The sequence below is a fragment of the Chroicocephalus ridibundus genome, chromosome 2 (genome assembly GCF_963924245.1).
Source record: "Chroicocephalus ridibundus chromosome 2, bChrRid1.1, whole genome shotgun sequence".
In the NCBI taxonomy this organism is placed as follows: domain Eukaryota; kingdom Metazoa; phylum Chordata; class Aves; order Charadriiformes; family Laridae; genus Chroicocephalus; species Chroicocephalus ridibundus.
In genome coordinates this window covers 5425791-5453704 of record NC_086285.1, presented here as the reverse complement: position 1 = coordinate 5453704, position 27914 = coordinate 5425791, and the positions used below count along the sequence as shown (strand labels likewise).

Here is a 27914-nt window from a genome sequence, read left to right as displayed (position 1 = left end):
CCCGCCGCCGCCTCACCGTGCCGAATCTGCGGTGGGGCGGGCGGCTACTGCCCGTGCGGAAAGTGCGGCGGCGGGGCGGCAGGCCGGCTTTACCCCGGCCGGGATTTCATCATGCGGTGGGGAGGGCGGCGCGCCGCGCCTCTCCATGCCGCTGCCGCCCCGTAGCGCCCTGCCCGCCTTGCCGCTGCTGCTCCGCCGCCTGCTCCGCCTCGCCTGCCCGCCCGCCGCCCCGCTCCGCTCCCGGCCGGCCCCGGCCGCGACCCCCATGGACGGTCCGCAAGCCGAGGCGCTGCTGGCGCCCCTGCGGCAGGCGGTGCGGCTCCAGGTAACCCGCCGCGGCCCGGCTGAGGGGAACGGGGGGGGGGGGGGGGTCCCGCTGAGGCGGGCGGCGCCTGAGGGGGGACACCCGCCGGGGAGGAGCCGCCTGAGGAGGGGTCCCGGCGGGGGGACGGGGGTCTCTCTGAGGGAGTCGGGTGTGTGACAGGCCCTCCGGTGGCCCGGGTCTGTGGGGAGGTGGACGCTGCGTCGCCCCCCTTCACCCCGAGCGCTGCCGGCTTGCGTGGGGTGCGCTCCGGGGGGTGTTTCCCCCCTCTGGTTCTGTGCGCCGGGGTACTGCAGTGAGCCCACGGTGGGGGGTCCCCCGTGGGTTTGCCCGGGGCTTCTGGCCAGCAGCCGGTTCCCTCGGGTGTCCCCCCGCCGGTGAGCCCGGCCCCGCACCGGGGGAGCGGGCTGGCAGGCGGTGCGGCGGCGGCCGCCCGTGGGGGTGCCCTTTCCCCTCCCCGAGGTGGCGGTGTGTGTCAGGGCTGTCTTGCAGAACTGGATCCCTGCGTCAGTTCCACCTGGCGCTCCTCTGCTGGGCTCCATGTGCCTCCTGTGCCCAACCCAGGGCTGACTTTGTCACGCTTTCCGGGCCCCGCTGCTGGCTCCTTCTTCACATTGTCTTTATGAAACAGCATGCATAGGTTTCTTCCTCCCACTGGGTCACAGAGCTGAGTTTGTGCTGGGTTTTGGAGGTAAAAGATATTCTTTAGAGTTGCATATTTGCCCGATGCAGTAAGGGATATTAATTCCTTTGCACGTTTTCCATTTCATCATTCTTATTTGTCTAGCTGTCTCCTATTAGCTGGGACTGCATCATGTTCTCTTTCCATCTCCCTCACAGATGAGGCTCTTATCTTCCTTCTCACCTGAGAAGGATTCGGTTGCCGCCTTATTTCCTAAGTGAATCTTGATCCCCTTGCAGTGTATGTTAATGGCAGTGGAGTCCTGCTTTAGCAGCAAGACCTATGGCTGTGGGTTCCCCAGGTCCTCCTCTAAGTGGCTGAATCCATGGCCTTCTGCTTAGCTGCACACATAGCTACGTGCGTGTCCCATGTATTTTTAGATTTGTGCATGTGTTTTCCCATTGAATGAGTGGGATTTATGGCCCTCTAATTATACCAGCACCAGCACTTCAATGAGTTTTTATTATGAATCATTGTAGAGCATAACGCCTTGGCAAGAGGGCTCCTTGTAAATAAAATTATGACCTCTAGAACTAGCCAATTTATTTATTTTCGAATCCTGTGCTGTCATTTGCTTTTGAAGCATCGATGCACCCCTTCTTCCTGGCTGCCTATGTGATTCAGACAGGAGCGTGGGGTGCCAAGGAGAGGTTTGTGGGTAAATTTGTGTTGCTGGGACCACAGATACTGTGTCCTACAGCTGACAGTAGTAATTCTCTGAGATCTTTGCACAAGAGGAAAGGGAGGGAGTAACGAAGATTGGGGTAGTTGATACCTTAAGATGCAGGGGGCCCTGCCTGTCAGCTCGTGGTGAAGCGGTTTAATTAAACCTAAGGGACGCAACCTATGGAGAGGAAATTGAGCAGCGTATCTTCCTGCAGCAGTGCCTGATGCAATAAGCTGCCGTGATCCAGGGGTGGATCCCTCTCTGCTTTACTGGTCTATGGGACAAAGCCGCAGCAAAATTTGCCACATCGAGTGCTGCTGTGCACTCCTCCTCTGGGTTGGGCTCAAGATCGCAGCTTTAATTAGATTGAGTCCTGTCAGCAAACATAATTATTTGCTTCAGTTGTGTTGTTTTTTTCCTCCTTGCGTATGTCTGAGGACTCTGTTACTTATAGATCAGGACAAAGAGTTGCTGTATGCTGCTTTTAGATGCTCAGCAATAAGCAGGGCGATAGCTCTGTTGAGTCAGCAGTAGCTGCTGCTGCCTTGATGTTTTTCCACTGCCGACCCCCTAGCTCAACAAAGACAATTTAGACTTACTACTTTAAAATAAAAAAAAAAAAAAATCAAATCCCTCCCTCTGCCACGTTACCCAGGAATGGCAGTTGAAGTCCTCAGCCCTAGAGTGAAACTTTCACGTTTTGGTATAACTAGTTAACAGGAAGGAAACAGCAGATTTGTTCTGTTCTTGTAGCTGTCGGGGTTAGGGAGCTTGAGAGGATTCTTATTTTTCTTTCTTTTCTTGGTGTGTTTGTTTTAGTGCAGTCTTTTGAGTCTTCCTCCCTTTATTAATAAAATTAGCCTTTGAGCCCCTTAGTCTCTGGAGCACTTTTAGCTTTTCTAATCTGATTACTGAATGGCAATCTGTGTATTCTCTTCTCTTTGTTTTCTCAGTTACCTGTAATATTAATGTCAGAAAAGCTCAGAATTTATGAAAAAGCTAGTACTGTGGAAATGTTCTTATCTCTTTGTTTTGTTTTTGTTTTGTTTTTTTTTTCTTTTTTTTTTCTTGTTATTTAATGGAGAAGTGCAAGATGCAAGAAAAATGCTGAACTTGGAGCATCTCATTCATAGAACATCCCACTTGAGAAGGCATTGACATCTTTGTGCTTTTTCCTTTTGGGTCACCTTCTTTGTCCTTCTCAGTAATTTGAGATAGACTTGGTTTTGACTGAAGAAGAGTAGACTGAAAGGAAGACTTTGAATGAATTTATCTCCAAGAGCAAATTGGGCATGACTGCTGAGGATCACGTTCAGAAAAGCCTGCTGTTGGGTATTTAGGGGTTGAGCACTTCCCTGGGGATAAAAGGGGAAAATCGTCCTCACAGGACAAAGAGGCCTTTGTGGAACTGTGACAAGGTGATGGTGGTTTGACCTCAGTGTAAGCCCACTGCAGGGTTTTGCTGCTCTTGCATATTTTGGCATATTTTTTTTCATGATTGTTTTTTATTTTTTATTCCATTCTTTTCTGAAGTTAGCCGAAGTTTTAAAAACAATAACAGTTTTTACAGATAATGCCATGCCTTCTTTGCTTAGACATTGGGCTATAAATGTCTGTCTTCTGTGAGACATTCTTATAAAAAATTGTGTACTTACTGACCATTTTTGAACAGATATGACAGAGGAAAAGAGGTGTAAAATGGTCATAAATTTTGAAGAAAAGGGAAGGGGTAGAAGGAAGAGAAGCCTTATTACCGAGATAGAAAGCACAAAGCCTGTTTATAACCAATAGAAAGCACAAAGCCTGTTTATAACCATCTGAGAATGCACTCAGTGCATCCTCAAAGACAGAAAACTAGGATTTGTGGAAATCTGCTCTGAAGTGGTACATACAGGAGTATATTTGCACGCTGAGATTTAATAACAGATCTGGGATTTAACAGTAGTGGGGGGGTGTGAATTTCTCTAATGATGTCTAGTTCTGTTGACTCTCAAATGCATAAGTGTTTCTCACTTCTAACAGTTCAAGCAGCCTCTTGAGACCCGCATGGAGAGTGGGAAGGCAGGACAAACCCCTCCTTTTGGATTGCCAGGAAGCTGAAAGAAGGAGACTTCTCGTCTATGGCATTCAAAAAAAGAATTATATCTTGTGTTTTGTCTCCTTCTTCTAGGGAGAACTGGTAAGGAAGCTGAAGGAAGAGAAAGCTCCTCAGGCAGATATAGACAGAGCTGTAGCAGAGCTCAAAGCTCGGAAGAGGGTCCTAGAAGCAAAGGTGAGTCTGGAAATTAAATTGGAGTTCCACAGTTTTGTCAGAAAATCTTTGAAATCTCTACTTAACGCTTTTTTACAGTACTGGTTTGGGTTAAAGAGTCATAGCAGGATAGACTGGTTCGCTTCTGAAATAGTTTGCAAGTTTCCAACTAGCGGCGATTTCATTCCTTATGTTACACATACATCTGTTAGCGTTAAATCACAGCATATGAATGAATAAATATGAGGTCAGGTTGTTCATAGTCAAAGTTGAAAGTCAATGTATATGTCGTTAATCTTTGTTTATTGTATAGTTGGTTTTTTTTGTACAGTGAGAGGACATGCTGTTCACTGTAGTGAGTTTCATCTTCAGATTCTTTATGCAGCATTTAAATTCCCAGGCTGGCATAGAACATGTTTCTTTGGAAAACATTTTATTTGCTACAGTTTAAACAAAGTTTCTGGAGATGTTTCAAATAGCCTATGGGTTTCCTCAGCCTTAAAGAGGGGGATGTATTGAAATTGTGCCCCGTTTTGAACACGATTGCACTCTGAAAAGTCTTTCTGCAAATGAAATGATGGAACTTCAAGTTTATTTTGTCTCTAGATCAATAAACAAGTAAAAATATACTTCCTTATCCTGGAAGCTTCCCTCCCCTTCTCAGACTGAAACAACAAAAAGAAACTCCTGCAGCTTAAAGGCAGTCAGGTGTGCATATTCACCCAGGAAACTGCGAGGCTCTTTATAATTTGTATTTCATATAAAAATTACTGTAGTTGTGGTTTGGTGGTACTCTTAAAAATAAATGCATAAATAAACTAGCACTTGCAACTAACTTACTGTGAGAATGTGAGCAGAGATGAACTGAAACCAGTTGAGCCTATTTGTCCTACAGAGTCACGGGGGGCAAACAGTTAACTCTCTCTGGCAGGCCTGGCGTTATGGCTAGCTATTTGCATACATTTAACCCAAGTAAAAAAGATGTCATTTTTACTTAGTATTCAGCATAGAACTGTGCTTTGATACCGGTGCATGAAACCTGTACTGATAGCTAGGTTGTCCGTGAGTAAATAGTTTCTAAATGTTTTCCCAGTTCTGTTTCCCAGCCCGCGAAAGCTTGATGTAGAGAGATGTAGCAAGGCAGGTTCAGAGTCTTGGTATCCCTGTGAGCCCCACCTTTCTGTTGGAAGGGTGCCTGTAGGATGCAGGCGTGCTTGCCAGTTACACAATTTGTGTGGGCTGTATCCCTGTCAGTGCAAGAATGACCTTGCAAACACAGCGTCTGCCCTTGTGAGCGCAGCACTCCAATATAGCCTTTCTCTCTCGACGATGTTTCCAGCAATGCATCACAGTCTCTTGCAACTTTTGCAGAAGGCAGCAGTGTGAATGCTCATTAGCTTTAGCAGCTGCTGGTGCAGTTTTCATTCCCTGTGATTCCTACTTAAAGATAGCAGAGCGGCTGTGAATTTGAAGCCTTGAACAGGGCAGAGTGATTGAGTGTTTAAAATTCCTTGTCTTTATGTCCTCAAATTATATTGTAAGTCAGTAAATGATTCTGCGCCTATACAGGGTCTTTCTTCCCCTTAAAGGCTAACACAGGCACTTTTCTGCCTTCTATTTGTGAATATACTTATGTTTATGAATATATACCAGGTAGAAGAGACTGTTTCTTTGAATTCTGCATCAGTTCATTAACTATTCTCTTGGGGCTCTGCAGAATTCTGTACCTAATCCAGTTACTACCGTGCTGCTGGCAATTTCTCCCTGCAAGTTCAGAATTGGGCTGTGTCACTGTTGCTCTCCTGTCCATCTCTGGGCAAAAGCCAGCCTTTCTCTTAAGAAATCCTGATCGTTGTGAAATGTGATTCTATGTTTTTAGGCAGAGCGTGCCAAATGGATTCCCTTTCCATGCTTTAAAAGTACTGTTCTGGTGCTTGCTCTCGTGTGTGTGCTCTCTGTCTTTTTGTTTCTCATGCAAAGTTACTCCTTGGCTTATGCTAATTCATGAGAGCAGCAGAGGTACAGTGCTTTTAAAATGAAACCACGTTTATTTGTCTTTATAGATGCTCAAAAAAAGAAAAGTTTGAAATTATTGGTCGTACAATACTTTTTGTTACCAAAAGGCTGTTCAAAATGATAGTGTTAGCCACTTGGCAGGATCTGAATTAATTTATTGAACTTTTTGGCTTAACTCTGCTTTAATTATCAAAATGTCTTTGTTGAAGAAAATGTTTCAAGTCTATTGACTTCACTAATGGGGTTGGCTGCAAAAATCATAGGTTTTCAGATAAAACAGCGAGTCTGCTGTAAAACATTTTCGCAGAATCTAATCAGGGCATTTAGATACTCCGTAACTAAATTTTCTGTGTTCACAGGGCCATATTTGTAAAAGCTTGTGTTTTGCAAATAGATATTCTTCATACAACTAGCTAAATACACACCTTTGGCAGAGCACAAGGATGATGTTCACAATCTTCATGGTAAAAACTCGTTCACATGAGGAACACTTAATTGAAAGCTTCATATATTCTGAGAGTTAGATGTTTGTAGTCTGAGATAGTCACTTTAAGCTTTTTCTATAGTTGGGAGAGGGAAATAGGTCAGGATTGCTTTAGAAATGGCCATTTCTCTCCACTGATTGTAAAGAAAGCTGGGGATAACTAGCCCAGACTTAGTTGTCTGAAAGTTAGGGCAGATGATTCAACCTCGAGTTGTAAAATGCTGCATTCAGACAATCCCGTTTATCATTGAGCGCTTGAGTGTGACCATTCCTCTTTGGAAAATGAGCATGTTGGCAGGATACCTTCGCTTCAAAATGGTCTTTACAGACTTTTGACACATAGTGTTGTATGGAGAAGATTTGTCCTTCTGCCAGAAACTGGAGTTATTAACTGTTTTTGGTTCGCTTGAATTACAGGAGCTGGCCTTACAGCCCAAAGATGACATTGTGGACAGAGTTAAAATGGAAGACACCCTGAAAAGGAGGTTTTTCTATGATCAAGCCTTTTCTATTTATGGAGGTACAGATTTGAAGAAATTTACATTTTGATCCCTTGAGGCTAATGTTCTGGTCTTTCTAGCTGTGTGAAATGCTGTACTCTTGCGATGTTATATTAATGCAACAAAAAATATTATTATTTTTTTAAGTTGGCTTTACACTGTCCTGCTGGAGTCTGTAAGCTTTTCAAAAGTTTCTCCCTTCCTAAAATCTCTGTGTCAGGAGGTGGTTCAAAGTTTGTCTTTTACATTCTGAATGCAAATGAGCAGACTTTAGGATGCAAGTTCTGAGCATTACATTGTAGAAGATGGTTTCTTTGCAGAGGGGTAGGATGTTTTGGTGTTCAAAGACGATCAGCTTATTTCCTCATAACCATTCATCTCTATCTGAGCTCTCCTGGGCAAGGTGATCCTCAAAACTACAGTGAACTTTAGAACCTCTTAACTTAATTGACAATGAACTTTATTGAACAGGTGAACAAATGTGGCTGTTAGACCTCTTCAGATAGCTGATTTGAGGCAGCTTGGGGTGGGCGGGGGCAGCACAGTGCCTGTGTAGTTACTTCTCTTTCATGTAAAATACTAAAATGTGTATAGGTCAGTGTCCATCTAGGTGCTTCATGGAGTTTACTTTCAACTTTATGTCATGGGTCTTTATGTGAAAACCTCTCTACACTGAGACACGTTCCATATTCTGTTTAGCACAGAGAAGCTGATGCTTCATGCTCAGAAAATGACCTCAGGCTTAAACCAACTGATGGAAACACTGAGAAGGGAGGACGTTTCCTCCAAATAATGCAGGTTCGTACAATCTCACACCTACCATGTTTTTTTATTTTTTCTCTTTGCAGGTGTCAGTGGTCTGTATGACTTTGGGCCTGTTGGGTGTGCTTTGAAGAACAACATCATCCAGGCGTGGAGACAGCACTTTATTCAGGAAGAGCAAATCCTGGAGATTGACTGTACCATGCTCACACCAGAGCCGGTTCTGAAGTAAATATGGGTCTTTTTTTCTGCAGCATGTAATTTCTGGTCTTCTGTAAAATTACCCACAGGGATCTTGAGACTGGGTCACCCAATTTCATACCCTGTTGCAGCACAAAATAATTATAGATATCAGTGCGCAGGTCTGTGTGAGAAACTGTTGTTCCATAAATCAGGGAGAGCAGTGGGACTCGTGTCTGAGAGTCTGATTTCTTAATGTCTCCTAGCAGTCCCTTTAGGTAAGAAATTGCCATTATCCCCTTTTCTAGAAGATCAAGACGACAAGAAAAAGGATTGGGTGGCTTGCCTAAATCTGAGACACGTGAGTCGTAGTTTAGGACAGTAGACAGGTTGCTTGACCATCCTTCCTTTCTCTGTGGAGGGACGGCAATATGCAGTGTGTTAATTGAGCTCTGAATGCAAATGATGCTTCTGTAACCCTGGGGATTGAAGCTCTCTTTTTATCCACAGACCAGGTAGAGGCACCATCTTCCAGGGTGAGAGCATAGTTCAGACTCTTCACCTCCATGTATCTCCGCTAAGACTACCCACAAGTTTGCTAAATATGTCAGGAGCTTTTGGAATGAGAGTCTGAGCTGAGTCAACTGCGTTACTTAGTATGGGCCATGGCATAATGGGCAGTAGCTTCCATGGATCACTGGTGTAAAATAGTGGGAATCTGTCCACCTGAACTACTGGTTACTCCTCACAACTGCATCTATATCTTGCTTCAATCATGATGCAGTTCCTAAAGGCACTAATTGTCATCTTAGTGACACGTTTTTTTAGGTGTATTGATACTTTCTCACAGATGGGATTTTCTGTGGGATGGTACTGCTTAATGTGAATTTATAATCTGAAGCAAGAGCGAGCCCGCAGTTTGGGTGCATAGTTTGAAGTGCTTCTCTTTGATAATGGTCTGTCTACTGGGATCACCCAATACCCAGGGTTGTCTGGTGGCAGCTTTCATGTTCCTTTTTTGTATCATCTTTTCTAGGACTTCTGGCCATGTAGACAAGTTTGCTGACTTCATGGTGAAAGATGTGAAAAATGGGGAATGTTTTCGTGCTGATCATCTCTTAAAAGGTTTGGTTTTGTTCCAAGGCTAGGTGGGCTTGGGGATTTCTTGCAGTGGTACGAACACGGGAAAAGTATCTTTCTCAGGGAAGAGCAGTTGGTGTAGCTAGTCTTTCATACCTGTGTTTCTAGTTCATTAGTCATACGCTATTAAAGATGCTGTAAGTTGTCAGTTCCACCCAAATGCTGTGTTAGTATCTTAAATGAGGTACAGGATCTCGAGTGAAAACATAGTTGGGTCCCTTTTTATGAAATCCTGTGTCATCAGGCCATAAGAGGTTACTGTGTTGCCTAAGCTGAGGGCTCCCTATATATCAAGGTTCCTGTTTTCTGCCGTGGTCTGGTCTTAGTTTTCTTGAGTTTCAGTTGCTTTTTGTTCAGAACTGAACAAATGATTTAATGGTGATCAGAGGGGACAGCGCATGCTTTCCCTATGCAAAGGTCGGTTACATGGCAGCTGCTGACTTTCATATACCTTAGAACTCAGCTGGCTTTTGGGAATGCTAAGCAGACTTCAGGCATTTCTTAGGTTTGCAAAGTTCTCACGCTTCTTTCTGGTTATTGATTAAAATTTGTTTAAAAAACAAACCAAAAAAATTCACATGAAGGAATCTTAGAAATAAGGAACCTGTCTGAAAGGTTTTTCATATACAGCTCTATTGGGAAAGGAAGGATTGTTCTGCTCTTGGTTTAAGTGGGTTGTGCTCTCCTAGTTTTCTAGCCTTCTCCTTGGAAGTTAAATATGTAGAACAATCATAGAATCATGTGATTGGCATATTGGCATTAAAGCTGTTTTCTTAATATTCAGTTAGTATTTTTGTTTTATGAAAAAAAACCCAAAAGAAGCTCATCTAACATCTGCCCACTTTGCACACTGAACAGCATCATAAATGAGTGTCCCTGTCTTTTCTGCAGCCCATCGCTGGTGAACAGCCACCTGCTGTTACTGCTGCTAAAAAGTCAGATTGCTTTTTTTGAACGAGTGGGAAGTCTTGGCATCACTGTCTGCCATTGTATCTCATGGAGGATGTTGTGCTTCAAAGTGGGATGCAGTCTAACCCTACTGTACCAAGTCAGTACATGCCTCTGAGTGCATTTGGATAAAATTAGCCTTGCTGGCTTGGGATCAGTGGTTGCTTTTAATTTCCAGTCTGTATAGAAAGAAAAAAAGGAGAAAGAGACTACAAAGCCATTGCTTGGGTTTAGAGGAATGAGTATCGGAAAGAAAGTAGGCAAGGACCTGTTGTTTTCCCTGTGGCAGGCCAGTACAGCAAACTGGTGTGGCTCCTCAGCTGTAGATCAGCATTGCCCTGATGACATGAGTGGAATTAACCTGATAGACACTGGCAAGAAAACTGGTGGACATACACTTATGCTCATGCTGGAGGATCCTCCTGAGTTTTCTAGCTTTAGGCTGGGGTCAGTGATGGGGTTGCTGCATAAAGTCACTACATTCTTTTCTTGCTTACAGCTCACCTGCAAAAGCTTATGTCTGACAAGAAGTGCACGGCAGAAAAAAAGGCAGAGATGGAAAACGTTCTAACACAGGTAGGTGCCTGCATGGGGAGGTGAATGCTTCAGGGATGTGTGTGTAACAGGAATTGTGATGCACTGAATCCAGAGGCAGTGTCCCTTCTGTGTCTCTAAAGATGCTCAGAAGTCTTTACCTCAGAGATACTTGTAGGCTGTATGCACTCCTAAATGCTGAAAACTTACTTGTTAACAAATACGATAAACTTGCTGGTTAACTGCATCTCCCTCCTTCTGCTATTTTGAGGAGTTATTGCTATTATATTAGCCTCTTGAATGTTGGATTGGTAGGGCTGAAGCTCTGTCCTTGGAGATGGTCTGCTCTGTTCCACTTCACACCCTGGCAAAAAGCCTTTTTCTTCTGAATCCCCCCTTTACCTTCGTAAATCCCTTGCTGCAGGATTATGATACAAAGGAGCAGAGGCAGATGAGAAGTTTTGTCAGGGTTTTACTGAATCACCTCAGCACTGAATTGGTATGTTTTAAAGTTGTCTCGGCTTTAAAATTGGTATGTCTCAGCTTTGAAGCACTTGAGACCTGTTCCTCTGTCTCTAGCAGCCCGCGCAGATCTTTCCTGTGTTTACTGTGAGAATAGTTGGTGCTCCAGGCTGACATTCCTGAGCAGCTGTGCAGACATTTGCCTTTATTTTTTATTTGTTTTTCCTGCTTTGTTTTTAGTGTTTTTTTTCTCGTGACTTCTAGGGTAAATGCTTCCAGAGCCATGCATAGAATTAATAACTCCTTCCAGAAAGAGCAATGTTTTTTTTTCAGTGTATTGTGTGACTGAACAGCTGTCATTAGCATTTCCACACTGTAACACTGAACTTTGACCATTCTTTAGGGGAATTCCTCTATGAATAAACCCTTTTTTATCTCCTGTCTTGAGTTTTCTCTGATATACGAAGGATCGTGACAATTAATGCTAGAATCGGCTCATCTGATTTTGAAGTTGAGTGTTATATCATTGCTGTACTGTTCATTGTAAATCTTTTATCGTACTTAAGTCTAGAAACTACATTTATGTGTACATATGCAAAAGGCTAGTACATAAAGGCACAAAACAATGCCAGAAATTGCGGCTTTTTTGCGGTTAGGTTGCAGTTAGATCTGTGGTTCTACTACTGCTTGATTCCCATCTTCCAGAGAAAAAGGGAAGGTAGCGGCCTGGAAGATTATCCCATTTGTGAAATTGTCCAGTCATTACCCAGTTGTTTTCAGAGAAAATGGAAAATATTTCACCAAGAATCCCTGTGCTGCAGATTTGCTCTAAAAGGGAGCACCTTCTGCATAGCTTGAATATTGTGTTTCATGTAGGAGAAAAAAGAGAAATGAATTCAGACAAAGCACTGCAGAAATTTTAGCTTTCTTCTCATTGCTGTGTTTCTTTTCCTTCCCAACACACTGCTCCCCATGTTTTAATTGAAACTGTTTAAAAGAAGCTGGTGGTGGGTGGTGATGCGGTCCCAATGACTTTTCTTCTTCTTTACACCCACTCTTAGGCTCAGTGCTTGCATTTCTATTTAGACTTCAGACTTTCTGTGGTTGAGTTGGGGACCTATATTACTAAAATGGCTTTGCAGATGTACAGTGTTTTCTTCTACCATCGGTTCGAGCTTTACCTTGCTTGAAAATTTAGGTTAAAAGTAAATATTTTGCATGGGTGATTCAGAGCTGCGGATCATGCGCAGTAAAAGATGAAGAGGACATAATTAATTCCTGTTATCTTGCCTAGTAATTCAAGTTCTCCTGTGTTTTGATATTAGTTGGACAACTATGGCCAGCAAGAACTTGCAGATCTCTTTGTGAACTACAATGTGAAATCACCTATCACTGGGAATGACCTGTCCCCTCCTGTTTCTTTCAATCTGATGTTCAAGACCTCCATTGGGCCTGGAGGAAACATGCCTGGGTAGGTACTAATCTCATCTGCTCCCACTCTCCCTTCTTCATTGATCACTTGGAATAAAAATGAAGTCTCAACAGGATTGAAATATGCAATTTCTTCTTGAGTAGCCTTCCCTTGCCTTTCAGTTCCAGTCTTGTCTGGCAGGTTGGCATTCTGGCAGGTTGACGAAAGGTAGAAGAAAAAAGGAGCAGTTGCAGAATCACAAAAATCCTTGAAGCAGCCAGACTATGTGGATCACAGCAATGCCTTTACTGGTTGGAGTTGTTTCCATAAAACCAGTTAATGTTGGGTTCCCAATTGTCAGCGACTTCATGGCTATAAAGAACCTGCTTCAGTGTACCTGTTTCAGAATGAAGTTACTTAGCAGTGTGATGCAGTGGTAGCATCATTTACTAGGTGTTTGTAGTTAGCATGTGAGAATGTACAGGCTATTGTCTTGAGTTGGCATCTCTAAAACTAAAAATGAAATCCCCGTTGAGGAGTGGAGAATAGGATTCTTGCATATCCTCTGGGATGGCATCAGAGATACGTGTAATATGTGTTCTCCAGAGTACTACATTAAGTAGTCTGTGTAGGTGGTATCCTCTGTGGAAGTCTCAAATCACTGTAGGGGTCGTAGGGGCCTTACACTAAATCCACTTCACAGTTTGTAACAGCAGAGGTGTAGTCATGGTTTGCCTGCAAAATCCACATTTGTAAGCAGCCTGGTACAGCTCCGGCCTACATAGGAAGGGCAAGGGGGGATACATTCCCTCTGACCTCTGTGATGTAACTGGCCACTGTATTTCATTTCAGACACCTTTTTCCATTCTGCGTTTGCATCTCAAAAGCAGCCCAAATCATCCAGTTTACTTTTGTGAGTAACTATGGAGTGCTGTGTTTGGGCTCCAGCTGATGTTTGGGGTTTTTTTTCCCTCTCAGTCTATTGCTTCATTGTTTTGTGTCTGGAGTTAAAAGACTCAAGAGATAAAGTAGCACCTTTAAGTTTTGTAGTAACCATGTTTTTCTTTTCTCACTACTTTCCCCACCCTTTTATCTTCCTGATTTTTTTTCTTCTGCTCTGTCTTCTTTCAGCTATCTGAGGCCAGAAACTGCACAGGGAATATTCCTCAACTTCAAACGTCTTCTGGAGTTTAACCAAGGCAAACTGCCTTTTGCTGCTGCCCAGATTGGAAATTCCTTCAGAAATGAAATCTCACCCCGCTCCGGCCTTATCAGAGTGAGGTACTGCAAATTTCCTCTTTCAACAGAAGGGTACCTGAGAGCATGTAGCACCTCCCTTTTGTTCCAGTGTTTGCACATGACTGTTTCACATCAGTGCTTTCTCCAGAGGACTCCTGATAATGTGCCCAGTGAGTCTCAGGGTCACGGGCAAAGAACGCATTTAGTTAAGGTTTTAACTATGGGATTCTATCTAAGCCTGGCTGGTGAGAAGTAGAATCCCTGAAATAGCTGTTGTATTAGAAACACCTAGATTAAACTCAGTTTTACTAACAAAATTTGGCTTTCATCATAATCTAAACAAATCATATTAAAAGTAGCTGTGTTCTACAGGACATGGAGCTTTGCTTGTTTAATTATGTTAATGTGATGTACTTTAAATCTGTACTGAAATCTGGAATCCAAATGTGATTGACCTTGCAGCAGCATTTCCTTCTCTCAGGAAACCTGCAGATTCTGCAGTTCTGCAGATTACTACAAAGAGGAAGTTGGGAGATAACTTGACTCGGGACATGTGCTTGTGTCCCAAAATCAGTCAGGCAGGAAAGCTCAGGGTTACTGAGAATTACTTTCAAAGCTTTCTATCTCAGGATAGAAGTGATTATTGCATTTCATTAAGGATAATACCAGTATTTCAGCTGAAGTATTCCGAACAGAAGTCTCTTCCATCTAATTTGGAACAAGAGCTTCTGTGTGGTCAGTGTGGTTGTGTCGCACACACAGGCAGTATATGTTGTAAACTTGGTAATTGATTAATGTGGTGCCATAAATGTCACCAAGAGGCAGTGGCATCATTAGCACTGAGGGAACTCTTTGGCATTTTCTCAGTCCTCCTATTCTCTCTTGCGCATCTGGAAACAAGAACTTTTCTCATTGAAATGCATTTTCAGTCAAATATAAATTATACGCTTGTGGCACATTTATTGGAGACTGTGTTATTATGCTATCATAGCAAATTACATCCTGATGCCAGTGATTTAAAGTTAATGATTACCTAGAGCTTTTTTTAAAGGTTCTTGATAACAAGCTAATTCAATGTAAAGGGATTTCAAGGAAGAAGGCTAAGAATCAATGTATGAATATAGATGTATTAGAGACAAGTTCTTAAAAGAGAATGTACACTATTAATGAATGTAACAATATCATTATCTCCAAGAAATTATCACCTCATCTGGCTATTTTGGGCACCTCTAATATGCGTTAAGGCTATTGAGTTAATCAGTGGATTAGTCTTCAGTAACCCTATAGGTAATGTGTACTTCTAATATGGGCATCCCAGCAGTCTGGAAAAAGTCCAGAGAACTTCTGGAAGTATTTCTGAAGGTGGTATTCTCTGCCCTGAATCACAGTGGTGATGACCATGGCCTGGAAATCTCATCTACAAATTCATTTCTAGATGAATTTGTAGAAAGTTTTATTAGGAATTTTAAGATGAAACTAAATCCAGTGTCGAGACTGGTTCATGTTCCAGTCTGTACATTGTCTTGGCTTTGGGTTTGTATATGTTTTTAAACTACTGACTTGCCTGTGAGAGGCTAAAGCATAATCATTTATTAAAGGGGCTGTGGCTAACATATAAAATATTTAATACAACTGGTTGTTTGTGTTTCCGTTAGGGAATTCACCATGGCGGAAATTGAGCACTTTGTGGATCCCAGTGAGAAAAATCACCCCAAGTTTGAGAATGTGGCAGATCTCAACATCCTGCTCTACTCTTCCAAGGCCCAGGTCAGCGGGCAGTCGGCCCATGTAATGCGGCTGGGAGATGCTGTCCAACAGGTAACGTTCTTCTTGCCAGCACATGGAGCTTGCTCTTTTGAGTATTGCTTTCAAGGCTAAATTAACGCACTGTTGTGTTGGTGCCAGCTGGAGTTTGCTCCCAGACATGAGAGTCGGTTGTCTTTAGTCAATCAGTGTGACTGAGATCCAAGCCTGGCCCTTGTTATCAGTAATGAAAGGCTGTGGGTGGTGCTGGGATAGTGGTTAGAGGTTGTTTCACACTTAGCTAATTGGAGAGAACAGTAAGGAATACTAATATCTGCCAAAAGCTCAGCAGTGACTGGGTATCTAATACTCAGCTGCTGGCCCCATCAGTGTATGGCTTTCACGTTGGGGTTTCACTACCTAATTCTCCATGCATGCAAATTGTGAATGAATAGGTTTACTAACCCCCTCCACCTCACCCCTGCAAAACCCCGAATAAAAAACCAGCAAAACACTGCCCCCAACCCAAACAACCATCCCCCCCAAAACAGCCAAGAAAAAGAACACCACCCCCCTGTTGTATTGCAGCTGTGAACTGTAGGGTACAGCTGTCGTGGGGTCCTGGGCCATAACTGCAATTCCCATGCACTGTTGTAATACCAGTGACAGCACTGTCAGATACTGCAGGGTATTTTCAAGTAGATGATCTTCAGAGACAGTTAGTGATGAGTCCTAGAGTAATAATAACTTACTATTTTGTTCAGATGGAGATACTGCCAGGGGCGCTAGTTGAATTTGAAAAGATGTAATAGTTTCGGGGGAGACATAGTACTTTATCACAGGCAGCTGCAAGAATTTTGTTTGTAACGTGTCAGGTTGTCTGCAGAAGTACAACAAATCATGACTTTGCTTCCTTAGGAATTAATGTCTGTGTGGGTTTTTTTCTTCCTGCCTTTTCCCTTTCCAGGGCGTGATCAATAACTCCGTTCTCGGTTACTTCATTGGCAGAATCTACCTCTTCCTTACAAAGGTTGGTGTATCCCCAGAGAAGCTGCGCTTCCGACAGCATATGGAGAATGAGATGGCTCATTACGCCTGTGACTGCTGGGATGCAGAGTCCAAAACATCGTATGTAAGTGGCAAAGTGAAACAGCAAGTCGCACTCCCTATCAGATCTGTTGATAATGCGGGAAGGGGCTCCGTTTTATTTCTTCTTATTTATGAGTCTGATGTTTCTGTTGAGCCCCACGTTGGTATGAACACAGTTACTGCTGTTGAAATATTCTGAATCCAGGGCTAAAGGGGCAGGTCGGCTCCCTGCAGTGGGCTTGCACAAAGGTTATGAACTGTTCATGCTTGTTTGTAGGTCCATGCTTCAGACTCCTGTGGTGGAGCCTGAAGTTGCCTGTGGACATGTTGCTGGTCGAATTTCATCTGAAATTAAAGGAAAGGTCCCAGTGCTTTCCAAAGACTCTAACCCCTGTAACAGCAGTGTGAAGGATTTGTTTTGCTGGAGGCGTTATTCCTGATCAGATTTCTTCCTGCTAGAATGCTTGCTCTTCCTTTCCCACTTCCAAGCTGTGAGAAATGAGAGTTCACTCCTGCCTGTTCAGACAGCTAGTGCTGGGAGAAAAATTTCCCAAGGATTTTTTTGTCTTCCTACTGAGTCAGTAAGAGCTTTTCAGTTCAGGCCTTGTAGGGCGCTTTGTTTTTCTCTTACATTGTTGGCAGGATTTTGAAAAATGTGTCATTTTTCTTTCAGGTAAACCAGCAGTAGGTAGTTGGCGACAAGGCTGTTAGACTCATTTTAGATTCTCTTGGAGAGCTTTCAGCCTCTTCAGTAAGTCTCAGCCAAGTATATCAGTTGGAATGATAGTTTCAAAAGAAATGTATTAGAAGGCATAGTAACTCGACGATATTGATTATGAAGTCATTCCCCTCTTTAAGGGTACGGAATCTACTTTCTAGGTCAATTCTGAGTTTAAAAAAAAAAAAGTTATTTCATTATTTTTCCCTCTTGTGTAGTGAAGCACATGTTCTTCTGCCTGCTTAGCCTTTCCCAGGAGTCTAGGTTGTGTGCAGATTCCTGAAAATATCTAGAGAACTCTGTGTGGTCTAGTTCCAATAAAGGGTCAAAAGATGGAAGGGATTTTGCTGAGGTCTGTCGCAGTGACCCTTATATGAGCAGACCCCATCCACGGTCCTGCCCAGTTTGATAGCCAGACTGGTAGCGTGCTCAGCCCAAATCGTGTCCACACAGGGAACGGGTAAGGCTTCATATGGTTCAGCCAGCCCTATTTATGGGCACGGAGAACCTCCAGCAACCTAGGGCTGAGGAGGTTGTGTGTGGTTGGTGGGTTTTGTCCATGTGGGTTTTTTTTTTTGTTTGGGTTTTTTATTTGTTTGTTTGGGGGGGTTGTTTTGTTTTTTTCTGTTTTCTTTTAAGGAGCTGAAACAGGCTAGTAATTTTTCATTACAGCTAGTTAGAGCAATAGCAGCCAGTAAAATTCCACCAAACTTAAGATGAGAAAAAATATTCTGCAGCTCAGATGAGTGATTTGTCTTCATATAGAAAAGACTTGAAAAGATTGATGGAATGGCTTCCTCTGAATGTAGATAGCTGACTTCCATAACTTCACAGGCTCTCTTCCCAGCCAGCCCAAAGCAGGCTGGACATGTGTGGGTCACACCATGTGAATAAGATTAATAAACTTTGCAAGCCTTGTCATGGATCAGGACGACGCTCACAGAACAGTATGTCCAGCAGCTTAAAGCAGAAGTGAAGACAGCAATCCCAGGGCCATGACAAAGCCATGCCAGACTCAAGCTGTGGTTTGTCACTTGACTCTGACCAAAAATGTTTATACCAACTTGCAGCACTCAGTAGGAAGAAGTTAACGGCTCTGAATAGCTTCAAATCCATTCTGTGAAGTTATTACATAAACCTAGATTTTGTGTTTTCTGAGTAGCTGTAGTATCCTAATGGCTTAATTTGTATTAAAAATTCCCCAAGATGTTCTGGAACACCGTGATTTTTCAAGCACAGAGATTTCTTCTGTTCACATACCTTTCCTGACACCTTGCTATATCACTGCAAACTGGAAAACCAGACGGCATCTGGCTGCCTGTATATCCATGCTGATGTGACAGAGTGAATGGAAAGCAGCTGATGTGCCTTTTCTTACATAGGGTTGCCTTTTAGAAGGTCCAGGTGGTGGTTGTATTTGCTGCAAGTGTTGGAAGGCTTCATCAATTCTGTGTGTGTGAGTGGCGTTTTGAGATTCCTCCTTGCCATACATGCTGCAATACTGAAAGAAGTCCTTCCGTTGCATATGATCTGTGTCTTACAAGCTCGTACGCCAGGCTTTTGGCTATTCTGATGTGACTGGTTGCCTGCTGTCTATTCCGTGCTTGCAGAGCAGCAAAGCCCCGAAGGCATGATGTCTTTTTTTGTGCCTGTAGCATGTGATAGAACTGTGTGCTCTGGCCCCAGCCCCAAGCTATTGACACAGTGCTGTGTTCTGCCAAGCCATGTAGAAAACCGGCCCTGAACACAGGCACTGGTTAGATAACTGATTGTTTCCTCTGGAAACAAACGGAATCATTCAAATGACGGAGCAACTAGTGAGTGAGTGCTGCTTATTGTAACAGAGCTAATTACGTAGAAAAAACAGTCATGGAAGTAGGGAGGGCTTAAGGGCGAATAAACATATTTGATGGTTAAGTGGACAAAAAAGCGAGTTGGTGAAAGCTTCCACTTTTGTTTTTTCAGGGTTGGATTGAGATCGTTGGCTGTGCTGATCGTTCCTGCTATGACCTCTCCTGCCATGCCCGTGCCACCAAAGTTCCTCTTATAGCTGAGAAGCCTCTCAAAGAACCTATATCCTTTCAGAATAAACCAGATTCTCTTGAAGTGGAAAGTGATTTGGCAGTGAGATGTTTTGGAGAGCTGTGCAGCTTTATTTAAAGTTACGTCTGTAAATTTAACAGGGAAACCTAGAGCTACAGACCAGCAGGACTGTGGGAAGTAACCTGGGGAAAGGGGATTTACTGTTATGCTTGTTTTTTTCTAGCTCTGTTTTGACTGTGAAGCATGATTTAAATGTGGGATTACTGTCCCAAGTTCTACTACTAGCTGTACTTGTAAAAAACAGTTGTATTCTTTCAAAATTTGTGATCTTCTGCCCTCCAGTAATTTTTACTGTTCTTTTCCTTTCTTGGAGGGAAGTTCCCTAATCCAGTAGCAGAGGAGATTTCTTTGTGTTGTGTAGCAATTAGCTTTGACATAGAAAAAGAACCAGGCCCTGCTTTTTGTCTTCTCAAACTCCTTAACTGCCTCGTACAGAACAGTCAACATTGTTCAGTTTGAGGCAAATAAGGGAGCCATTGGCAAAGCTTATAAGAAGGATGCAAAGGTGGTGATGGAGTACCTTTCCGTGTGTGATGAGTGTTACATCACTGAGATGGAGCAGCTGCTCAATGAGAAAGGGTGAGCTGGCTGTGTGTGCGTGGTACTCTTCCCTGACACCTCTGATGAGGGTTCCCAAAGTGCTGCTGGGTTAATTTGAGCCACCTGAAACCAGCTCTCTTGTGAGAGTAGGCTGAGTGGATCGCCTGAAATGTTTAGCGCTCAAAATGGGGAGAGAAAGTATTGCAGAATAAGGTGATGTGTAGACACATCAAAAGTAGAAGAAAGGGAAATTAGTTCATCCAGAATCCCACATCTATTGAATAGATGAGTTATAAGCAGTATCCTGGGTTTGAATTGATAGTGGACTGCAAATCATGACTGTGTTTAAACTCAGCATCCATTTGTAGCTGCATTCAAAGCAAAGCCTTTATAAATCTCAGCCCATTTGGTATCAGGTCCAAATGCAGGTGATCGGCACACACTTTTCTTGAACAGGTTGGGTTTTGTATTACACCAATCTGAATGCTTAGCAAGGAGGGTACCATTGCTAAGTACATACTGACAGCGTCAGTATGTTAGACCTGCCTTTCGTATGACCATCTTTGTATAAATCCATGATGTGAAGCCCTCAGGTTTACAGCAGCAGTTTTCTGTTAGGACGCATAATAACAAAGACATTTGCTCCCTGGAAGTGGGATAGGTCAATACAGCCTAAGTCCTCCTGGTCAAGGAGTGTGTGCTAGTTCCAGGTTAGCAAGGAGCAAGAGAAAGTGGTTACAAGATCATAATACCGAAAGCTTTAGAAATAAGCAATAAAATAACCGTGCTGTATCTTCCCCTTTGTTTGTCACCTGTGAAAATGACACAACTTCTGACACAACTCAGTTTTCCTGAGCAGTCCGTACACTCGACAAGTTGTACAAACTGCAGCAAGTGCCTGTTTTGTGTGCTTCCCTTTTTTTCTTTTGGTGTATATACTTCATCCTGAGATTCTTCCATTTCCTAATTGAGTTTGCTTCAGGCCGTTAACAGCAATTAAGTTCACTGTGATTACGAAGATGGTTACTTTTAATGTAGATGTAGTAATTTTATTATTAATGTAAATTTCTTTTAATGGGTATACCACTTGTTTCTTTGATCTCTGGGATTTGCCCTGGCTTCTATCGCCTCACTCTTAGAGTCAACCAACCGACACAATTAAGGAAATATAACTTGTTTATTTGTTACTGTAGCTTTTAAGTGACTTCTTTTTCCTTTGCAGGGAATTCACTGTTGAAACTGAAGGGAAAACTTTTAAATTAACAAATGACATGGTTACTGTGAAGAGATTTCAGAAGACATTACATGGTAAATTTGTATCTTTGTTGTTTGATCATCAACAAGAAGAGGCAGATTAGTTGCATTGTCCTGTTAGCATTGTACAGTGGCACAGGAAAAGTGCCAAATGTTATTTCCAATTTGACAATTTAAGAGTTGGAAAGCTTTCGCACAGCAGTGGGATTTCAGTGACCATTGATGCAGACCTGTCTGCCTGCTTCTCACCTGGTTTGTTCAGTATCCCATTTTAATAGACTTTGGGTGGCGTATTACATTCATGCTGCTTCAGTTGTATATTCTAGGATTTGTAAGGTCCCACGTGGTGCTAAGAACTGGCTGTTGTAGTGATGGAGGAGCTGGGGAAGATGCACCAGCTTTGGGAGCTTTCATCTTCCATTGCAGTGCAGCAGATGGATTGTGGCAGTCTGTTGGTAGGGCTATGGGCAGATCTCTGTCCCCAGAGCTCCTTTTGTCACTCCACTGCCTGAAGTCAAGCCTTGCAGCATCTGCCAGCTCGCCAGGCTGCTGTGCTGACCAAACTCTTTAAGCTGACGAGTCCAGTCAGTTCCTTTGGTAGTCGCTAATCGTATCAGCTTTGGTCAGCAGCTGCATCTCCACAGAGCTTTTGTCCTGATGTGGGAAATGGGGCTGGAAGGTAACTCTCCAAAATGCATGGATTTAGTTCCTCAAAAAAGTCTTGTCTTTCCAGCCAGCTCTTAAGCGCCTCACCTAAGGTCATTTGTGAAGTCTTTGACAGAGCTGGAGACTGAGGTAGATTTTCCCCCAGTTCATATTGTAACTAGTGGATCATCCTGCCCGAGGTTGGGAACATGATAAATACTCCTAGACAGAAGTAGAGCAACATGTAGCATGTGCAGAATGTATTTTTTTTCTTGCAGCTGCTGAGCCTTTGAGATGTCCAGGTGTCTTTTCATTCAGCACATGCTGCTGCTGTGCCAGGCTTTGCTTTCTCACAACGTCAAAGAAGGAATCAGAGTTGTAACTGTTAGTGATTGTAGTATTGCTGGGGGTCAGCAAGTAAAACCCCAGTTAATGTTTTTCATTTAAATTTGTACATTTGGCAGTTCGGCTGCTGTCCGCAAGCAGGAGACAAAGCTTATGATTTCCCCCTCTCTTGCTTGAAAACTGGTTGGTCAATGCACAAATGAAACAAGGCCGTTCTTTTGCAAGGTTAAGTCCCATGCTGGGTTAGGTGCTTAATTGAGGCACATAATGTAGGCACATAGAGTGGGAGGCAAATCTGGATGCAGTGCTGGAGAGCTGGGTTCTACCTTTGATTTTCAAAAGCAGCTGATGTCTATATTTGTTGTTTCTTCTCCAGTTGCTATCTGGGCTTTTTCTAAAAAGCTGCATTGTCTGAGCAGGGCCAGCTGTCCACTGAGCTCCTTTCATACGCAGAGGGGAGAAGGAGGAAAAAGCCTCTTTGACAGACATGTAGCAAGGGTTGGAGAGAATGATGGGTATATAATAACATAGCACATCACGTCTTCTGAGATTGTTTGCAAACACTAACTGGTTGATCCTCTTTCTTTCCCGCTCTCATGATGTGTTGCAGGGACGTGGAGAATAGGGAGGGGTAGCAGCATTGAAGCAGGCAGCTGAGCGACTCAAGAATAGAGAGGGGGTCTTTGCTGGAATTGGAGTTGGATCTGAAGCTCCAGACTTCTCTGCTTAGACTGGTGGATGCTGAGGCTGTGTCTGTACATTAAATCAAAGCGGGTCAGAGATTGAGCATTACCGTGCCATCATCCAGGCTGCTTAATTGTTAGCATATTCCCTGGCACAGTTTTGGCCTATGCCAAGTAGCACTCTCCCAGACAATGCCTGGAGATAGTTTGTGGCTTGGTGTGGAGCAGGGGCTGTTCCCAGTGAACAGTTTGGATGAGGCTTCGCCGTTGTGAAGTGGAAGAGGATTTATCTGCGTGGATGCAAGTTGTGCTGTGCTGTTTGCTCTCAGGGGCAGAGGAGGGGCCCTGACTTGTTATTTACAGCCTAAATACATTCTATATGTGGACTAAGTCCAAATCTGTGCTTCAGGTATTTGTATTTAGAGCAGAAATGTTTAACCTTTTATTTCCATGTGCTCAGCTACACGTAATAAGAACTTCTGAGCAGAAAAGCAGCTTCAGTAAACATCTTTTTTTGTGTATAAATTCTTATTTAATGATGATGTGGGTTCTTTTGTATTCCAGTGGAAGAAATAGTCCCAAATGTAATTGAACCCTCATTTGGTATTGGGAGGATCATGTACACAGTGTTTGAACACACATTCCGCATCCGGGAAGGAGACGAGCAGAGAACGGTGAGCTTTCCTGTGGCTGGGCCTCAGCTTGAAACCAGCTGCAAGCATTTGCCTTTCCCTAAAATCCAGGGGAAGGACTAAAATAAGACTGCACAATACACAGTAGAGATGGAGAAAACCCAGGTGGGCTGTTGAGTTGCCGTTTTTGCCAGCATACGTGTCGTTTATACACGCGTGTGGACAGCATTATGGGGCTGCGTGTGCATGAGGCTCTCAATATATTCCTGGCAAGGGGGTGAGAAATTCCTCCTTCTGGATTCACACTTGGCAATGTCCCATCGCTCAGAAAAAGGCATCTCTTCAGTGTTTTATTTCCTCTCTCTCTTTCCTGCTTTTCCTGTAATCATAGTTCTGTGCAGCAAGAGGGACAATAGACTAACTGTTTCCTCAGTCCCCCATGAAATTCAGCCTTCTCTGATTCTGGGCATCTCTAAAATCTTGGCCTGAAACTTTGCTGTAGCAGGGGCCAGAGGGAAGTGTGTGTTACATACAGACCGCCAGCCTGTTCCAGCCAGTGCCCAGACTGTGTTGCTCTGCACCATTGCTGGTGGCCCATGGGAAGCTGGCTGTAAACTTGTTGCTGGTTCCCGTTTGTTGTTTCTGGCTTCTAGACTGTTTAGAGAAAAGAAAAATAACAGTGCTCCTTAGTGTCACTGGTTGCCACAGGATGTGATACAGTTATGAGTGGGGGGAACAGGATTCAGGAGCCCAGAGTTAGGACACGCAGACTTCAGTCACAGACCACTCATGAAGTCTAAAATATTGGTCTTATCTTCCTTCTAGTACCCATTGATTTTCTGTGTAGCCTGGTCTGCTCTGTATTGTGGTACCTCTCAGTTGCATTACTTCTGTACCCTTACAGGCCTTGCTGATTGCCAGGAAAGATTTTTATTCCCCCCGCACAGTTTTTGCACATTTTTCTGAGGGTGTCCGTGGAGGGTTCTGAAAACCTTTGAGCTGCATATGCTCCATGTGTGTATGGAGTCCCTGGGGAAATCAAACAGGGAGTGAGATGATTGTGAGAACGCTTCCCTTTAGGCTGTCCATAAGACTAAATCTCCTGGAAAGACCCCTCTACCCTTCATTTTTCTGTAATTCAAATGAGGTTCACTTTCTTCAGGGAGGGCTCTGGTAGACCACTTTTGGTAGGAGGTATCGTTTAGCTGTCAGGAGGGAAGGGGGAGCGGAGGACAGCTGGAGAAAATCAAACTTGCTTCATCAATGTGAGGTGTTACTGCTGGAGCTCTGAATGCTAATGTCTTACAGAAGGCCAGGCACTCCCTCGGAACAGTCACCCCTCTTCCAGCCTCAGTCAGAGCTTATTCTCACCTCTGAAGAATCTGGCCTAACTGTTAAACTTGTATTTATTTGTGCTCTTTCTTTTTTTCCTTAGTTCTTCAGCTTCCCAGCTGTTGTAGCACCATTCAAGTGCTCCGTTCTTCCTCTAAGCCAGAATCAGGAATTCATGCCTTTTGTCAAGGAATTATGTAAGTATATTAAGCACTGTGGGTTTGATGGGGATGTGCACTGGGAAGAGAGGTTTCTTTTCCCAGAAAACAGCATTGGGATCACATGGTGCTCACACACGCACAGGGAGAGCCACCATCAAACTAAAGCGGCTGAGTTGGTTGGTGTCAGTCATCTTTGGGTATCTATCAAACCCTTCAGTCTAGCCTCAAAAAGCCCAACTCCCTGCCCTTCCCTGTGTTGGTCTGCAGTGTAAAAGATGTTTCTTTTTTTCCTCATGTCAAAAAGTCTTTCTCACTGCTTGGGAGAAGCTGACAGAAGCAATGTTTCATTTACTATTTTATTTAATTAAGTTATTGATTCTTGATGGCCAGCTAATTTATTGAATCGGTCCCAGAGCTGCTGAGCCTCCAAGTATTCTGCCAGAATGCCCACTGGTACCATCTAAAGGTGAGTACTTAAAAGATAGGAACATAGACTACACGTCAGACAGTGTCTTTTGCTGTCGGCAGCAGTTCTGCTTGGTACTTCGCCTTCCCGTGCTGGACATGCCCCTGCACACATGTAAAGCTGGTGTGTTTTTGAGTTAAAAGCGGAGTTCTGGGACCGTAATGACAGGTTGAAGAGGTCAGTGACTTTGCTTTTTGGGTGAGAGTTGAGCGACGCAATGTGGAGAGCTGTGAGTGCGGCGGCGTACCTGCGGGGTGGGTGTGAGCTTGTAGTCTTGGCAGGGACTGGAACCTTGGCTCTTCTGTCAAAATAAATGAGGGTCTGTGATGCCTCTTGAAACCGAGACACGTGGTGCCTCACGTCAGGGAGTGCCATGGGGATGTGGGAGCCACTGCTAGGATCACATTGCCTGCTGAGGATGTAATGAGTCCTGGGGATTCCCCCCTTCTCTGCTTCTTGCAGCTGAAGCACTCACCAGGAACGGCATCTCTCACAAGGTGGATGATTCCTCTGGATCCATCGGCCGGCGCTATGCCAGGACTGATGAGATTGGCGTGGCCTTTGGGATCACGATCGACTTTGACACCGTTAACCGGACACCTCACACCGCCACCCTGAGAGACCGCGACTCGATGCGCCAGATCCGAGCCGAGGTAAGGGGCAGGCAGGTGGATCTGGCTGCTGACAGAGACGAGTCTGTTTCTTATGGGCTAGGGGAGAGCATTAGCTGCTGTTTCTGATCGAGCGATGACTCTGGTCTATGTGGGAGCTGCCTCCAGCTGTCATGGGCAATTTAACTATTCTGAGAAATCCCCAGGGAAGAGATATTGGTCAAACAGAAGATTCTGTCCCTGCTGCTAAAGTGAGGAGAGGCTTTTATTTTTCTGGGATGCAGAGGTGTTGATCTTACTTGAAAGCCATGCCTTGTGCTGATTGTGCTGCTCTTCTGAGTGCCTTTTTCCCAGTGAAGGCTGATGAGTAAATGCATGTGCTGGCTTGTGTCAGGCTTTCAAAGGCTGGGCTCCTCTGAATCTACAGGCACCAAAAGCAGAAGATCTTTTGCTGCTACAGGCTGGCTGGCAGAGCATACCACAGCCATAACTCCTCAAAGCTTGCTTCTCAATTGTGTTGCCTGTGCAGCACCAGAGAAGCTGGAGAACCATTGCTCAAAAGCCGTGTGGGCCTTCAGCTTGCTCTGCTAGTACGGCCGTAATACAGAGACTGGACTAGCAAACCCCTCCCTGTGGTGGTCTCACTGCCTGCGGGCAGAACCTGCTCAGAGCTGTGAGGGACAGTCTTGGCACCTTACAGAATCACAGAATGACAGGGGTTGGAAGGGACCTCTGGAGATCATCTAATTCAACCCCCTGCCAGAGCAGGGTCACCCAGAGCAGGTGGCACAGGAACGTGTCCAGGTGGGTTTGGAATGTCTCCAGAGATGGAGACTCCACCACCTCTCTGGGCAGCCTGTGCCAGGGCTCTGCCACCCTCAAAGTAAAGAAGTTCCCTCTGTCGTGCCCTTCTCTCCCTGGCCCCCACCAGGAACAATTTGGCTCCTATAGGAAGAGGCCTTAGTGCTGATCTACGAGGCTGAGTTGTACTAGCTCCACTCTGTACAAAACCACTTGTACTTTGGGGCTGTACAAATACTGCTCGGGGCTACGGAGCTGGCTGTGGGTTTGGTTCAGTGTTAACAGCCAGCGCCGGCTCCTCACGGCACCCATCTGTCTCTCACCTGCGTGACCTCTCACTGCCGAGCCGCGGAGACGAGACTTTGTTATCCTTCTATTTCTGAAAATTTTCTAGTTTCTCTAGCTGATCCTTCGCACCATGACAGTGCGCTATGAGGAGCAAAGAAAAGGCAACCGGCAGCTTCTTTTATGCTGGTCTTACAGTAAATAGGGCTTGGCTAAATCCTGGCTTGCAGCATCGTTTGGATGTGTGTATTGTTTTCTTTCCTTTCCAAAACTGTAACATAACACTTCCAGGGATGAACCGTGCTGTGGTCCACGAGGGTGACAGTTGCATTTCCCCCCATGGGTCACCCTGAATAACTGAGCAGTCTTTGAGGTGACACAGACTGATTTAAGATGTCCTCCTAGTTAGTGGTTTTTCTCCCCGGAAATGATCTTGCAGGAAGACACCTTGCCGCTGTTCTGTTTCCAATGTAAAAATTACCTGTGTTGCCCAAGTATCCAACAGAGCAACTTGATTGCGATGGCTTCGTGTTTCATACGTCTTTGTGACTTTGCTTGCAGATCTCGGAACTTCCTGCCGTCATTCGTGACCTGGCCAACGGTTATCTAACTTGGGCTGACGTTGAGGCAAAGTATCCACAATTTGAGGGACAAGAGACTGGTAAAAAGGACACAATAGAGGAATAAAGAAAAGGACCTGAAGTAAAATCCTGTCAAATGTCCACTTTTTACTGTTCATGTTAATATGAAATAAACTTATCATGTATTATTCAAAGCTGCATTGTTTGTGCACACAGGGACTATTTGTTTTTTGTTTTTTTCCTCAATTGCTGCCTGAATTTAACTTTAAAAAATGAAATAATTGCAGTCCAAATTAAAGGTGTTATGAATAAAAACGCCATTATATA

General features: G+C 44.1%; 1 protein-coding gene across 1 annotated transcript; it reads left to right on the top strand.

The window, feature by feature from the left end:
- On the top strand, positions 1-27914 carry GARS1 (glycyl-tRNA synthetase 1). The gene is made up of 17 exons (XM_063324320.1): positions 1-325; positions 3842-3943; positions 6840-6942; positions 7771-7912; positions 8901-8989; positions 10452-10528; positions 12274-12419; positions 13491-13640; positions 15254-15416; positions 16309-16473; positions 19114-19222; positions 19686-19830; positions 21014-21099; positions 23283-23392; positions 24786-24879; positions 25772-25962; positions 27568-27914. Exons 1-17 carry the CDS (start codon positions 146-148, stop codon positions 27691-27693), a joined length of 2178 nt encoding a protein of 725 aa, XP_063180390.1. The 5' UTR covers positions 1-145; the 3' UTR covers positions 27694-27914.